A 16,345-nucleotide genomic window follows, 5' to 3' on the forward strand; every position below is an offset into this window, starting at 1 on the left:
ATTCCACTGAAATTAAAAGAGTAATACCAGTGTAAAGCTGATGTAAATGAGGGGGATTCAAGCCCACTGCTTTTAAAAATAATGTGCAAATATTGCTCTGACACCAATGTGACAGGATTTACTCAAGATTTACATCGGTATCAGACCAGAACTTGACCTCCAGTACAGTACGACCTTCTTCCAGCTTGAAAAAAAATCACATTTCTGTCTGAAAAAGTTTTACCTAGCATTGTCACAAGATGACTGTAACTGAAAGAGATTAGAGGGAAAATTATATTTGTTCCTGTTTTTTCATTTTTTTACTTTGTGCATTTGACACCATGCTGGGCTTGAGTCACTGCTCCGTTATCCCACTTAGCTCAGTGTAACACCACTGGTTTCAACAGTTACCCCGTTGTGAAAGTGGAGTAACACAGCGATGTACCTGCCCTTTGTGAGTAATCATTTTCACTGTTCCTCTTGCCCAGTCAGTCAGATAGCCAGTTTCCCTTGTTGTTTGTGTGGGTCTATCATGATGCAACAGGAGACAAAAACATTTATGAAATATAAGAAAATGTGATTATAAAACCACAAAAATTGGCAGGGAGAATCTGAGATGGGTGTTTTGCCTGAAATTAATTTTTTTATTTTGTGTAGATTTCAAATTCATAGATAGCAGTATCCTTTTAAAAAAATATTTGCTCCAAAATATCTAAATAGCAAAATTTCAGCCATCCAGACTAAATCCTTCTCATCTTTCTAAGCAGTAGCCCCTACTGACATCAAGAGAAGTCATTGTCAGAGTAAGGAGAGCATGATTTGGCCTCCTTGTTTGCTTTGATAGGATGGACTACTTACTGCAGGCTATTCCACTTCAATAGCAGAAAGTAGCTCAAGAGTATCTCTGAACTTCCCCCATTAACTTTCCTGTCCCCTCAAGGGACAACTTCTGCATTGTGTTTAGAAGTGGAAACCCATCCATTAGGAGAGTTACAATTCCTGACCAAGCCAACAGCGGTGGAAACTGAACCAGGCAAAAGGTTTTATACTTTTGAGCAGCTAACCTGCCAAAGAGGAACCAATAAGAAATCTATTCTAGGAACACAAGACTTGCCATACTGGATCAGATCCAAGATCCACCTAAGCCAGTGTCCTGTCACTGACAGTGGCCACCACCAGACTGCAGAGGAAAGTGTAAGAACCCCACAACAGGCAGATGTGGGATAATCTGCCTTTTTCACATAGGCCTGATTCTGGTCTCTCACAGTTAGAAATTGGTTTAAACCCTTAATGCTGTAGTATATTTCTGCAGTTGCTACTGGAGAAATTCCCCTCTCAGAATTAGTGTGTACAGCTGACAGATGAGTGGAACCACAGTTATGGCACTGGGGAGAGCAAGGAATAATGCAGGCAGGCACTGTGCAATTGTTCTCACTTCACTGTATGAATGCACTTCAGGACTGATTTTCTCTTCTCCATTCTGGGCTAAAGAGACTCCTCAACATGCTTTATTTTGCACTCGTTTGGTGATGTGCACAAACAAAGATGAGATCATTCAACTTGTTTTTCCCCTTCTGACCCAAGTCAGGGCCTCCACCGAGGTCTCCAGAGGCAAAAGATTTTTTCTTTTAACCATTGCAACACTGCACCCGCTGCTCTCAGGTTTGGGGCTGATAGGACTGGGCTGTTTTGTTGTTTCTTGGGGGTGGGGGGTTTCTGTTGTCCAACGTTAGATATGCAAATTAGCAAAATATATTGATAAATGTCTGATAAAATCATAGCACCTGATTCTGGTCTCACAGCAGGGTAGATTAAGGTAACTCCAGTCACTTCATTGGAGTTACACCAGGGAAAAACAGCAAAAATGAGAGGAGAATCAAGCCCGTAATGTTTTCTCTAGAAGCCTAAGGAAAAGGTTCCTACAGTAAGCTGGTTTTCTTAGGCCCTCATATCATTTAGTTTCGGAAGCCTTTTCTTCCTGTTTAACACTATTTCTAGCCATCTCCTTTTCTTGCTCTGATAAATTATCCATGTTACAGCTATTGTATTGAAGAGCTACTGGTGGTGGGATCAGGTGCCACAGCAGACTTCCTAAAGAGAAGATCAGCCAATGCTGACTGGTTTCCAGCACTGTATGCCAGCTCAGTGTTGCTCAGACCACCTGTTCCCAACCTGTCTGACATCACGGGCAATCAAACTAGGTTTTCTCAGCTTGCATTTTCCTTTGCTGGCGTACTAAGGCATGGTGATGGCTGGCTGAGTCCTATAGTTAATATGGTTGCATGGGCCCATAATGGTACATTGTAAGTGAATGTCTCAGACTAGACAGCAATAATAATTAGCTGTCATGATTTGAAAAAAGGATAATCCATGCCATTGAGTTAACAATCACTCACACAACACACATGGATTTAACTAATCTTAATTTGAAGAAAAATAACAATTCTAAATATATCAAATAGCCTATTTCATGGCAACCTGCAGCAGAGTTTATCTCTGGCTTCCAGCACATGCCGGTTATTTAGTTTCTCTACAGGCAGTTTTACCCTTTAAAAGCCTGAAATGCACATTAGTGGAGCAGGGGTTGCAGTTAAATCCCATATTTGACAGGGAGGGGTTTTTTTCACCTTGCACGTCTAGTTCGAGTCCATAATGGATGGAGCCCAGCACTGGTGGCCTGAACTGGATGAATGAGGAATTCAAATTAACTCCTACTCCCAGCACTGTCTTTGCAGAAATTAACTCCACTGTCTTAATGAATTTCTGCTGTTGTTTTGGTCTCACTGCCTGGAAATGTACGCCTCCTGGTCTACACTTGTGAACTAGAGACAAACACCACAGAACCTATCCAGGGAAGGCAAGACAAGCTACAAAACACCACTGTATTTCTCGTACTTCTTCTAAAACAACTGACATTTATAAAATACATGCACCAGTGATTGACAGCTCCTAGCTAATTCACTGGCCTGGCTTCATTTTGTTGTGGAACAATCTGAAGCATTTGTTAATACAGTGCTTTCTGCAGAAGAGCGAGAACGGGTTTCCAAACAGGTTAGCCAATTTAAAATAAACAAATATTTTGCAGAATAAACTGCCCGTAGTCAAGTCATGTCTTTACATTGGCCATGTAACATTCAAAAGCATACCTTATAGACAGTGATAACAAAAAGAAGCTCTTTGATCAGCCAAAGTTCGGCCTAGCAAATTACAAGTTAAGAGAACACTACAGACTTCAATATCAAAAGGTCTTTAAAATCTATCCTGATTCAGGAGACAAAGTTACTTCCTCTTCTATGGCAGTCTAGACATTCTGGATTTGTGTTATACACACACACATGTGCACACGCACACACAAACACACTCTCCTGCAGATCCCCAGGATCCACTTGTATCTTGTTAGCTATGCAAGTATTCTAAAACCACCCGTGATGTGGCCAAGTAGGATTCATTGAGCATATTAAGTGGAGTCACACCTGGCTGTGAAGAAAGAAAGAATGAAAGAAAGCTATCCATGAGTCTATCAAAGAAAGAAGAACTTGGCTAAATCATGGAATGTTACAGAACAAAATTCAGGGCTTTGGTAATTGAGGCCATGAAGCCAGCTAGAAATTTGCAATATGGAACTTTGTAACCCAACCATTCCAAAAAAGAAAAAAATCTCACAACTTCAGATCACCCTGAATTAGGATTAAAGTTTTACAATGTGCTGCCTCCTGGCACTCCGGAGGAAACACCCACGCACGCAGAGAGTAAGAGGGTTCTGTGGCTCAGCCAAGCTTGTTGCTTGACTTACCTTGGCTACGCTCAGCCATGGAGGGCTGTAATGTCGTGCAGCTTAGTCACGCAGCAGAAGGCCACACAAATCATTTCGACTGAATAAGAAGGTCTATGAAAACAACACAGGATCAAGGAGAGTAGCTGAAACCTATCTGAGGGCAGCAGCGGTGGCAGCATATTTCAGGGAGCTGGAGTGGCGAGTGGGTGATTTCTGGTTTCTCTCTTCAAATATAAAGACTCAATTATCTTTGAACAGTTTGCTTTACACATGAATTGACACATTTATTTTACAATAAATAACTGAAAGTTATCTATGTTTCCTTTACTGTTAATCTACACAAAGAAATAATAAACAGAGCTTGTCTACAAAAATGCAACTACTGCAGTCCTCAGAATTCAATTAAGCTAAAATAATTAATGCTTCCGCCATATTAAATTACTTTATACATTTGAGCCACTGAAGTTTTTATTCTTTAATCTTTTCCTTTTTATTTAATAAAAAAAAAAGTTTGTTTCAAAGTGTGTGTGAGGGGGGTTGGTTAAGAGGGGGAAAAAAGGAGCATGATTTGCTGTTAAAATGTAATGGTCTCCTCTAGCTGACACAGCATGTAGAGTGTTTTGTGCCTTTGATTAAAATAGCATTTTAAATGCTTTGAACAAACATATCTCCCCATACTTCTAAGGGATTATTTTACATATTTCTTAGTGGAATAAAAAAATTCATTCTTCCTATCACCGTGCAGAAGGGCTAAGAATATCTTTCGTCACATATAAAGTAAAAATACTGTAGGCTGCTGCATTATTCCCCAAAAAATAAAAAATAAAATAACGGAAGGGGGTAAGGGTGGGGGAAAGCCGCCTTAGAGATTAAGTTTCCCTTTTATGAAATCGTATTTAGCCTCTTTTTTTAACAAATCTAACAACAATGCTCTACAGCCTCTCACTGGGAAATACCTTTAATGTTAAATGCAGATTCTGATTTTCTTGGCTAATGCAGAAAGCCTTTCTATTGAAATATAAGTAAGGGGCCTGGTATATCCCACTAAAGCCTTTCCAGTGAATGACTTCTGTGGGTTTTTCATGGCTACCCTCCATGGCTGTAATGTGAGGCTTTTATCCTACTATTGAAAACTATCCTCTGCTTTTTAAAAAAATAGAAGGACACCACCTTTTTATCTGAGAGTTCAGTTCCTAATTGAGAAAGCATTATTACTGCAGTATTTAGTGGTGACTCCCTATCTGCGTGCAGTGCAGAGAAAATCCCAATCAATCTATAAACCCCTTTTATTTTTGTAAATTCAGAATATCCCATACACATTTCCATTTGATCTTCAGGTTAGTGTGAAAGAGATAAGGAGCTCTGGATTGGCTTGCTTTTTTTTTTGGATTACATTTGGGCATGACATTTGGAAACGTACAGCTACAGAAAAGACTCTAGGCCCTATCCTGTCAGCTACTACGCAACTCCTGCAAGATGCCAAAAGTCTTCGACTCCCTCAGAGGTCGATGGTTGTTCAGAGTGCTCAGCACCTTGCAATATGGGTTCAGTGGCTGCAAAATCGGGTGCCAAGTGCACACTTTGAGCTCTCTTGCTCCCATCAAAGTCAATGCCTCAATCGATTGATTTCAATGGGATCTGGCCCTTTAATAAGGTATTAGACCACAAAGAAGCCCTATCTGCCAGGAAATGCATGCACAGGGGCCTCTTGGAATCATGGGAAACAGGTGGGAGAACTACCACAGTGCAACCTGCTCATGATGCTGCTACTTCTGATGCCCAAAAAACTGCCACCTTCACATGCTCCACTTCAAAAGCCAATGCACTCTTGTGAGGAAATGGGGCGAGAGCATGTTCTGACTAATCACATTCCAACGGGAAAGATAGAAAAGTACCTGCTCAAGATCTAACTTGGGGGCTAAGTGCATTAACTGAGGGGAAGACATGTGTCTGTTACAATGCCTAGCTACAGAGCCTGGCTCTTCAGATCATCTGATAGAGACTCATGTGTTTAGCTTTGGAGGTTCCCCGATTCGCTCTCCTGTGTCAGCCAAGATAGCAGCTGTCACAGGGCGAGTGGCATAGCACACACCAGCAGTGGTTACATACTTCCTCTCAACAGAGGAAGCTCATCTGGAGCATCTGATGCGCGCACCGGTTCAAATCCCATTTATGTAACAGCAGACACCAGGGCTTGAACCAGCAGCCTCCACTGCTAAAAGCATACGTCTTTGTAGCTCAAACTAAACAGACAGTCGCTATAGCTAGCAGATGTAACCGACACACATTTTCTGTAGATCAAGCCCCGCTGCAGACACGTAACACTCACTGACCAGTGGGGTTGCGCTGTGGTCACTAGCAGAGAAGAGATACTGGGCCAGCGGATCTGATCCAGTATGGCAATTCTTATGGAAATCAGCATACTGAAAGCAATAACCACATCCTGTTGCTCTTCAGTATTGGATGGAGAAAGTGGAGTCCACCAAGAAGACAAGTTTGACTCAAGATCCCATACTGAGATAGTACAGGAAACCCGCGCACTAAGAGAAAGAGCAAGTCACATAACTGTCATAAGCAGTGTGTGCTTAGTAACCGAGGGAAGCATAGGTGCAGAGCAAAGGAACGCACTATATACTTCATGCTATAGAAAAGCTTTCCCGTGCCGTGTACGCTGCAGAAAAAGTTTCAGAACAGCTCATCCAGGTAGATACAGTCCCCTGTAATGTCCCAGTCAGCAAGACCGCTGGTGATCTGCTGAATAAGTGCTGGCCTCAGGGCAGCTTTAACCTACCCATCCAATTTCTCCAAGAAATTCAAGCATTTTAGAAAAGAAAATGCCTGTAATCTGCTCTCATAGGCCAGCGCGGGCTCATCTCTACTTTCAAAAACCCCTTTTGGGGCATGCTTTTGAATAGCTCCCTTCCTTTCCACCTAAACCTATGAAAATCCAGGATATACAGGGCATCGGTAAACACATCCCCATCAACAGGTCATTTGGATAATGAGACTGAAATTCACCCCATTGCAGAGGGAGTGAGGAAGCCCCTATATACCAGGTAAGCCCCACTTTATTCCTCAGGACCAAATCCTCTTCCCATTAAAATCAATGGGAATATTGCCATTGATTTCAATGGGATCAGGATTTGGCCCTTTCCACAGGCTTTAAGTGTTGCACAGGGCCTCTGCACTGGGATGAATTTCCCAAGTGTATAATATTCTGTTGTCTTTCCTGAGTAACTATCTGCCTTCCAACTTGGGGAAGACACCACCAAAATGGCCTCCCTGATCCTGGGACTTGAGCTTTTTTTGTGTGTACAGGCTGTACCTACAGCTATCCCAGAAGACCAACTTCAAATACTGAAAACAGTCGTTTCTCACTGACAGCAGGCCCTTCACAGAAAGGTATTGCCATATTAAAAAACTGGTCAATATTATTGCCGCAACCCTGACTAGTGAGGTTGCTCCAGGCAAATGGCTCCTATAAAGACCTGCTATTGAAGACTTCGTTTCATAGCACTTTCTAGAGGGCTTGCTTTAAAAGATTACCTAGGTAGTTGATTGAGTGTAAAACATGCTGTACCTGCAATGTTCTCCTGCTTGGGGCAAATTCCTTTTGTAGGCGTGAGAAGATGGTCTTCTTCATCGGGTGTGACTTGGATCCCGATTTCCACTGGCTCTGACACTTTCCTGAGCTCGGAGCGGGAGGAGGGGGGAGGGCTGCTCTTATCCAGGTTCTTTTCATAGCAGACACCACCAGTGCCATTGCACTGTTTCTTCTTGTGCTCTATAAAAACCAAGATGTCTCCCAGGGGGAAGTTCATCTGACACTGTCCGCAGGTTAACAAATCGGGGTCTGTCCCACCTGGGGTGATGCTGATGCCACCCGGCTCCGCTATTGCCAGGCTCTCATCTTCGTCGGCAAGCACCGTTTCCACATGGTCAGCCTCTGCTTTACATGGACAAGAAGAAAGAGGGAAAGGGGGTGGGGAGGAGAGAGAGATTGGTTTGAATGTTCATAGAAACTGAATGATGCACCAGGAGGTCAGCCAAACCAGCCTGACTGCATCTTTCTTTTCTTTTCCATGTCTTCCTCCCCTCCCCATAATGATTTCAATATATTTTGCAACCAAGACTGTCTGTGAAACAAAATGATAGGCTGACCTGGCATAGCTTTACTGACAGCTCCTTCTAACTGCTGCCAGCACTGCAATAATATCAGCAAAGAGCCATTTTGCAATGCTCAAGTTTCATTCTGAAAGGGTTACTTTTTTGTCCCATCTTCTCATTCCTTCTGCATCTCCCTGCCATCCAGCACAGGGCCCAGCCCAGCAATCCTTATACACTCAAAACTCTCACTTGACTACCAGGGGTGTTTTGGGTGCTTTGAGGAATGCATGGCTGGGCTCCTTATGGTACACAAAAACAGCACTTATCCAAACACATAGACAGCAGCAAGGCTAAGTGGCAGCCAAATAGCACTAGTTACATTAACCTACTCATGTGAGTAAGGTGATATGGCCTGTGGTGAGAAGTCAGGGACTTTTCAAAAGCATTTGCAGAGAGAGAGAGAAAAAAACTCACTTATTTCTATGTAGGAATATTAGCTGGACTTTAAATCTTCTGCTCATTATTCTACTACCAACTTTTAGTATGGTTCTACAGGTTACAGAACGTTTTCTTATTAAGTTGATAGAGAATTAAAGTGTGTGGGTTTCAAATAATTACCTTAAAACCTTCAGCCTCAGAAAATATTTCTTTATCCAATCACCCAAGTCAGTTTCAAAGAAACATGTAATTTCTATCAGTTTCATAATCAATCACTAAGTATTCTAAGCTAATTAATACATCTAAAATAATTGTAGTTCATAAGCCACTTCTAGAGCAAAATGTTTTGTTTTGTTTGTTCTACAGCCGAACTGACAAATCCCACAAACCTTAGTCTTTACTCAGGCAAAAATCTCCACTGACTTTTACCTGAGGGAGTTTTACCTAAGAAAGGACCATAGGATTTGGCCCAAACAGTACATAGGGAACTAGCAGTATGTAAATCAGCAAGTAGAGAGACAACATTATTGCATCTGGAGTAGGGAATAGTTGGGAAAAAGTTCTACATTAGCATCAGTGCTTTGTTTTTCAGTTTCCTGGAGAAGGGAAGGCGTACAAATCTCTCAAAGCAGTGGGTAACCAGCATGTCATAATACAGAATTGGATCCTTCTCCCTTGAAGTCAACGGGAGTTTTGCCCAGATATATAGCAAACTGCAGAAAAAGTATACAAAAAGGGATGAAGGAACAGGGGAAATATGCTTTATACCTAGGAAGTTATTGAACATTCTGAGCCACAGAAAACGTTTACAGGAGGCTTCTCCCCTGCCTTCACCTTACAAGATAAACTGCTGATTAGTACCTCCACCAGCTGTATCACAAGTTGCATCAGGATTCACTACCAGCTCAGAGCAGTGGTTCTCAACCAGGGTGGGGTACATCAACTCATCTAGATATTTCCCTAATTTTACAACAGGCTACATAAAAAACACTAGCAAAGTCGGTACAAACTAAAATTTCATACAGACAATGACTTGTTTATACTGCTCTATATACTATGCACTGAAATGTTAGCACAATATTTATATTCCAATTGATTTACTTTACGATTATGGTAAAAATGAGAAAGTAAGCCATTTTTCAGTAATAGTGTACTGAGACACTTTTGTATTTTTATGATTGATTTTGTAAGCAAGTAGCTTTTTTCGTGAGGTGTAACTTGGGGGTACGCCAGACAAATCAGACTCCCGAAAGGGTTACAGTAGTCAGGAAAGGTTGAGAGCCACTGGCTTAGAGTATGCAAAGTGAGAACAAATACGGTGCTTCGTATATCTGTATATCTACGGTAGTAAGAGCAGGACTAGCATCCTATGAAACAAATGTCTGAGCAAGTCACATCCTATTGACAGAAGATATATACTGTAGGGCTTTGAATTTACTAACTTATAACAAAATAAATCTACAAGGTAACTAAACTCTAGGCATAATACACGTTCTGAAAACCATTAATTACTTCTCCCCCTTAATCTAAGTTTAAAAGGAGTTTGAAGACAATGCTACATAATTAATTTACCAATTTATTTTCTGAAAAGATGCTATGCCATAGTGAATATGTAATCATAACCCTGTGCTGAACAAAGATTGCTGGGGAGAGAGTGAATTTCTGTGAACAGTGTGTCAGAATGCAAAAGGTAATTATTTAGTGCTTCTGTTCCCATTAATGATCTAACATTGAGCAATATTGTTTATATTGAAAAAAGATTGCACTTTTAATTACCAATTGCATATATATAATTTTAGAGCCAAACGAAAAGGACTGTGAAAAAGATCTTTAAGAAATATGTGCACCATTTCTGGCTAGAATTCTTATTAATGGGAGAAGAGTGTCAAAATATTAGAACACAGACACGCTAAAGGGAGATGGGACAAAGACCTGCAAAAGACAAAATAAAAATGAGAGCTGAATTGAACTAAGGAAAAGTGGTAGGGAGGGGGGAAAATGCCTGTTACCAGGTTCATATAACATCCCTGTTCAGCTTTCAGATTAAATATGCCTCTCAAATTACAAAGGTTTAACTCTGGTATATGTAACTGATAAATAAAAACACATATGGATCTCAACTTTATTATCTTTTTGATGTATAGGATTTTTTTCCCCTGCTGTTTCAGAAAATATAGCAAAACTGCTTCATTTGATAAGGGTTCTGACTATGCTTGGGTGGAAAAGATGAAGAATCTTTTAGTTGTTAGCTGCTAAAATTGTTCAAAATTCCTTCTTTTCAATTCTACAATAAATCTGAATATTAGTTACATCCACATATGTCTGTTCATTTATACTCTCTCTCTTTTTCCACTGGTATTTTTTAAAATAACATCTGGTATTCTTTCGTATTTTGGCAGTCTTCACGTTACAGAAAATCAACTTTTCATTTTCTGGGTGCACTAAACCCTCGTGATCGGTAGTAATTGGGTTCCAAAGTATTCAAAGATTCTCACTCAACTGTATTTCTGATTTTAGTTTAACAAATCGTCCGGAACAAGATTGGTATCGTAGCTTTCAATCCAAAGCGATGTAAGACACACACACACACACACACAGCTTTGTATGGGGCCTGGAAATAGTCACGAAATAATGTCAGGCAAAAAAACACTGACTATATCTTCAAATGCGTTTTATCCCAATCAATTTGCATATTATTTTTTTACTCAGAAAAGAACAAAAAAAGCTTCCTCTCAACAAAGATAAGCCACTAAAAACCTACGTTCCAATAGCATTACAGGACAGACGTAAACTCACAAAGGTAAGGACAGAAAAGGCTACAAATTCAGCCTTAATTTATGTGCCAAGCTTGGATAACACCACAAGTAAAGTCCTCCACCATTTAAGATCCCTGCAGTTTCAACTGGGCAGTTAAGGCCAGACTCTGAATGAAAACTCTGACTCTGCTTGTGGGTTTAAAATGAGACACTCCTTCGCACTATTTGAACTTCGCTTTCTGTGGTTTCATTTCTGTTGCTGGGCTGCTGGGTTTCACCATTCGTTTTTTGTTTGTTTTTTCCCCCTAATTTTTATTTATTTAAAACAGAATGTTAAAAAGGAGGAAAAGCTGAACCACAAAAAAGAGAAAGGAACTAAAAAATGCCTGTTGCCCTCACATGGAAAAGGGCAAAGTGAAAACTAATTGCTTCCAGCCAGGTGGGTTAAGGTGTGCCCAGCCTCTCACCACACCCCAATGCATTCTCCAAGCAACCCGTCAGTAATCGCTCACAGGGAATATTGCGATCCATGGAGCAGAGATGGTGTCCAAAGCGGGAACCCTCTGAAACTGGTGTCATTCAATGATGTCATGTGCTTAATGTATTTAGACAATGTTCGTTCACAGCACTGTATCTGTCAGACTCCTAGCGGAATCTCTAAACACTGTTACTATCGCACCAATCTGCATTAAAAATAAACTTCTTTTTCATCCAAGACTCCAACGGCTCTATTACAATACCACTGACACAACACTTTTTAGCATGGTGGCACCATTACAGCATTTATGCACATGTGTATATTATGAAACACACAATATTAAAATTACTACACCTGCAATGGTTTCTGACTTTCAGATGCTTCAAGCTCATTCATAATACAAGAGAGCTTCAGTTACTATACCCTGTGCCTGATCCAAAGGCTCTGGAACTCAATGGAAAGACTCCCACTGGGCTTTGGATGAGGCCTATAATAGGGAGTGTTACATTTCTTTCTATATTTTAGTTGTACTTAAGTACTAAAAATACAAAAGAACCCAAAAGCAATAAACTGCCCTCTTTCTTATTTTCCCTCCCTTATCGAACAGCATAAAACATAAGATATGTTAATATATTTTATTTTGTTTAAAGAAGTAGGAGAGAAAAACTGATCACAGAACAAGGTCCTGCATGTCAAATTTCTTCCCCATGAATCGTTTCTACCGCTGAGTTGAAAACCCATAAAAGCAGAGGTTGATGGAAACACTGCCACAGCCTTCACTATAGAGGCGCTAGCAGGTACCCCAATTGCCACGGGTACTGTAAGATCGGTTACCACGTAAATCTTCCACAGTCCCAGATGAGCAGAGTGCAGATTAACCAGATCTGACTGCGACTTGTAATGATGAACTGATAAAACTTGCGGCATTTGCCAGCTGCACCCCATCTACAGGGAAATTCTACCTTCAAGGATATGGCAAACGCTCCTTCCTGCCTATGCCCCATGTACATGGAGTTACCAGCTGCATGATCCATGTGACAGTCATTGCACTGAAACACAGGCAACTCTACAGTGGTTTGAAACCAAATCCCTATCTTTAATGTTTTACCCTCATCCTGGTAAAAAGGCACAAAGGAAAGACTGGGCCCTCAGAGAAGTGGATTTCAACCTGGGGTCCGCAAACTATGTCTAACAGATCCAAGAAAGGTAGTCATAACCATAAAACAGTGGTTTACCACCTGTGAACCACGGACCCCTGGGGGTCCACTGACTATGTCTAAGATTTTCAAAGGGATCCGCACCTCATTTCAAATTTTTTTAGAGGTCCGCAAATGAAAAAAGGTTGAAAACCATTGCCTTAAGGTGTTACCCACAAACTAGACTTTAGAATGATGACCCACTGACAGCACCTGCATGTCACTCTTATTGTAATATCATTGCACTTATAGAAATAGAGCAGACAATATATACCGGCTAGATTATCGGAAGCACCCAGTGTCATGATTTTACCTGCTTACAACTAATACTTTGGAAAGCAAAGGCTTCATCTCCTCACCATCCAAACTCTAGCAATAACCTGCATACAGATTATTTTCATCTTCACAGCTGAGAATTTCAGTGTTTAGATATTGTATTATGTCTAAATTGCACTAACATCACACTCAGCAGTACTGGCCGGTTTTAGCTGCCATCAATTATTTAATTTTTCTGATCCACACGATTAAAGATCAATTCTTCATAAAAAGAAAGCTGAGGATGGATTAGTAAAGAGAAAAACAACAGCAATGGGGAATAAAGCTCTACTGACAGAGAGACTCATATTTTTGTATTACTTTTAAGTGAACCTCATGCCTGTGAAAAGTGCATGACAGCCCAAGAGATTCAAATTCTCCACTTATCCACAGAACAGCACAGACAACAGCTGTATGAGCTTCCCCAAGCTGCCCGGCCAATGTTCCTCAACCTTGACCTGAAGGGACAATCTCTGGGTGTAGAGGACAGTTTAGTCTCTTTGGCCCATTCAGTCTGCTAAGACAGTCACACAAGTATGCAAATTAGTTCCAACTGTGGTAGAGAGGGGCGTTTTTTGCTATGATATGAACACCTGTCCACTAAGTATTGGACAGAGATCACTGCTTCACATAGTGGGCTGTGCCCACTGCACAGCCTTCAGATGTTAATGATTTTTGATCACTAGACAGCACAGGGACTAGTATGTGGGGAGGGGAGAGGGGAATAACCCATTTAGATCTAATGCATTAGCAAACAGAACACACAGCTGTGAGTTTCAGGGCTCTTCTGCAACACAGTACATCAAACACCTATTTCAGAAGTATCCAGAACCTCTCAGAGCGCAGCTTAACCCTCAGTCCACACCTGAGACAGAACAAACCTCTCTGCCACTGCAGAAAATGTAATAAGGATTACATTATAAGAAAAATGGAAATGAAATAGTAATAACAATGAAAATACCAAACAAAACAAAAGCCAGGCATATCCAAATGCGTACTTGAATCTTGGGCATTTCTCAGATGTAATTTAATGAGAAGCTACACACACACAATGTTACAGAAGGGGTGATGTATGCTTTCCTAAATAAACTAGATGCTCTTGAAAAAAAAATAAAGATTCACTTCTACTGAGAGCCTAAAATGCATCGGTTCTTTTACAGACCACAAAAGCTGTAAATCTTCACAGATAAAATAGGGATTGTGATGATGTGATATAAAAGCATTCTTTGTTCCCAAGTGAATAGATTTGTTTTATTTAAAACTAAACACACATACAAAAAAGATACTGGATACACAAAAGAAAAGAAAAAAAACTGTACTGCGGTACAATCTTTTAACTGTATTGGAAAAAAATCCCTGAATTACAGACGCTTAACAAAATATTTAAAAAGCATGATTGAAATTAGGTATTTTGTTTCTCGTGTGGATTTAAACACACAGCTGTATTGTCTTTTAAAATTTCAGTCTCCAAAGGGGTTGTGTTCTGAATGAGGCATAAATCACTGTTACTCGTATACAACTTTCTTGAGCCATTTTTTCGACTTTCATTGAAGCATATTCATTACAACATTCAATGAATTTATGGCTTATGCCAGTGGCTTAGTGGAAGGGGTCATAAAAAAGTTAGGTAAACTAGTGATTTTTTATTCTCCCCCTTAACTTTGGATTCCCTTTTTATAATGTGCTGCCTAGTACTGAGTCTCTGGAAAGTACCCTGGGCACATAACAGCACACATACAAATTATCAGCTTGCTTCAGACAAAAAAAAATTGAATTTCTTCCATTGAGGCAACTACACAAAAGACTTGCATATGTCAAAAATACAGAACTCAGTCCCTGTGAATGCCATACCATTAATCAAATCCCCGATCTGGTGTCACTTTTGCCCGTAAAATGATGGTATTCTTCTAACCCCCTCCATTGGCGCGTGCCTGCGATGCGTGAAGTGCGTCCCTCTGCTTTAATTTGTTTTCGAATAGCCTGCTTTAGGCATTTTTTATATATTCCTTGGGGAAAGCTGCTGCTGCTTAGAGCTCTATCGAGGGGATACGGTATAGACTAGGCAACAGCTTTTTGGGGAGGAAAGCAGTGAGCAAATTTAACTGATGTTTAGAAGCTGTAACTTACTCTGAATACACAACTGCCTTTGAGGGTGCAAAGGAACAGTGCGCAGTGTGCAGCCTGCATAGATACATTTTATGAAAGTAAATAAACATGAAAGAGGAAGGTAATGTGGTAGCAGCAGCTGAATGAATCATACATTTATCAATGCTTCACAGTTATTGATGTCTTTTTCCCCCCTCATTACAAAGATACATATATAAAACTATCTGCACAGAACAGCGGTACACACTTCACAAGGCGCTTTTATGGCACCCGTAACTTTACTGTGCATCATGATTCAGCCCCAAAAGGCAGCTTACTTTTCCTCTAGCCTTCTCTGAGGCTACCCGACTCTTAACCTTGAAAGACCAAATGCTACCGACAATTCTAACTCAATGTGTTGGGCCCGGAGAACCAAAGAGGATTGCTGCGCTGCAGAGCAACCACCAAAAGGATAAACTGTTCAGCGGAAGTGGAGAGCCATTTTGGTTGTAGTAAATCTCTTCAGCGAGACTTTTTAAAACGTCTTTCAATCTCAGAGGGTTTCTACCCAACTATTATGTATGTGTGTGGGGCGGGGGGGGGGGGGGCATATAATATCTCTTAGTAAAAATTTACAGTCGTGGAATTGAAGCAAAGCTACAATCAGCAAAGTTTGAGGTTTCTGCAGAAAAGGTTTTCCTAGAGCTGGAGAATGATAGCATCATCAGTGTTTGAGCCACTGTGCTCTTCATCTTCCAGGTCTGTCAAATGAGCTGGCTGCTGTCGTCCAACTAGCTCAATTCAAACATTAAATGAAGTAGAGAAATCATCAGATAAATTGCTGGCCCTCTATACTCAAGAGTGAAGGCTTTTTCTACAGTTGATGACAGCCCTGATCTTTTGTCTGACCTAATTTATTTCTCTTTCAGGTTAGAATAAAACACTCTTTCCTGTCACGGGATAACCTCCACCCACATATTGTGCCCGAAAATAAGAATAAGTCATTGCTATGTTAACAAAACTATAACTTGATGAATTTCTCGGACTTGGTGAGGTAAACTTTATATCCTAACATCCAATGATCAAAGCTTTCTATGTGTATGCCATTAAATTATATGTTTGGGCAAGAAAGTGTCCCACTAAAGTCTATCAACAATGCACAGGCAAACTAAAACAGTAAATGGTAGAAGCCCTGTACATTAGCCTATCGCTCATT

At 40.6% G+C, this 16,345-nt stretch overlaps 1 protein-coding gene across 7 annotated transcripts in view; it reads right to left on the reverse strand.

The window, feature by feature from the left end:
* Nucleotides 1–16,345, reverse strand: part of BCL11B (BAF chromatin remodeling complex subunit BCL11B) — a 105,060-nt gene that overhangs the window by 82,047 nt on the left and 6,668 nt on the right. For 4 of the 7 annotated variants that reach the window (XM_038407444.2, XM_038407440.2, XM_043515861.1 and 1 more), the window contains exon 2: nucleotides 7,335–7,703. The exons of 1 other annotated variant lie outside the window; for it this stretch is intronic. In XM_038407444.2, coding sequence (XP_038263372.1) covers nucleotides 7,335–7,703 — 369 coding nt within the window. The remainder of the gene's footprint in view (nucleotides 1–7,334; nucleotides 7,704–16,345) is intronic. 2 more of the 7 variants (XM_038407441.2, XM_038407445.2) reach the window with 1 other exon arrangement.

Source organism: Dermochelys coriacea, chromosome 6 (assembly GCF_009764565.3).
Source record: "Dermochelys coriacea isolate rDerCor1 chromosome 6, rDerCor1.pri.v4, whole genome shotgun sequence".
Lineage (NCBI taxonomy): Eukaryota > Metazoa > Chordata > Testudines > Dermochelyidae > Dermochelys > Dermochelys coriacea.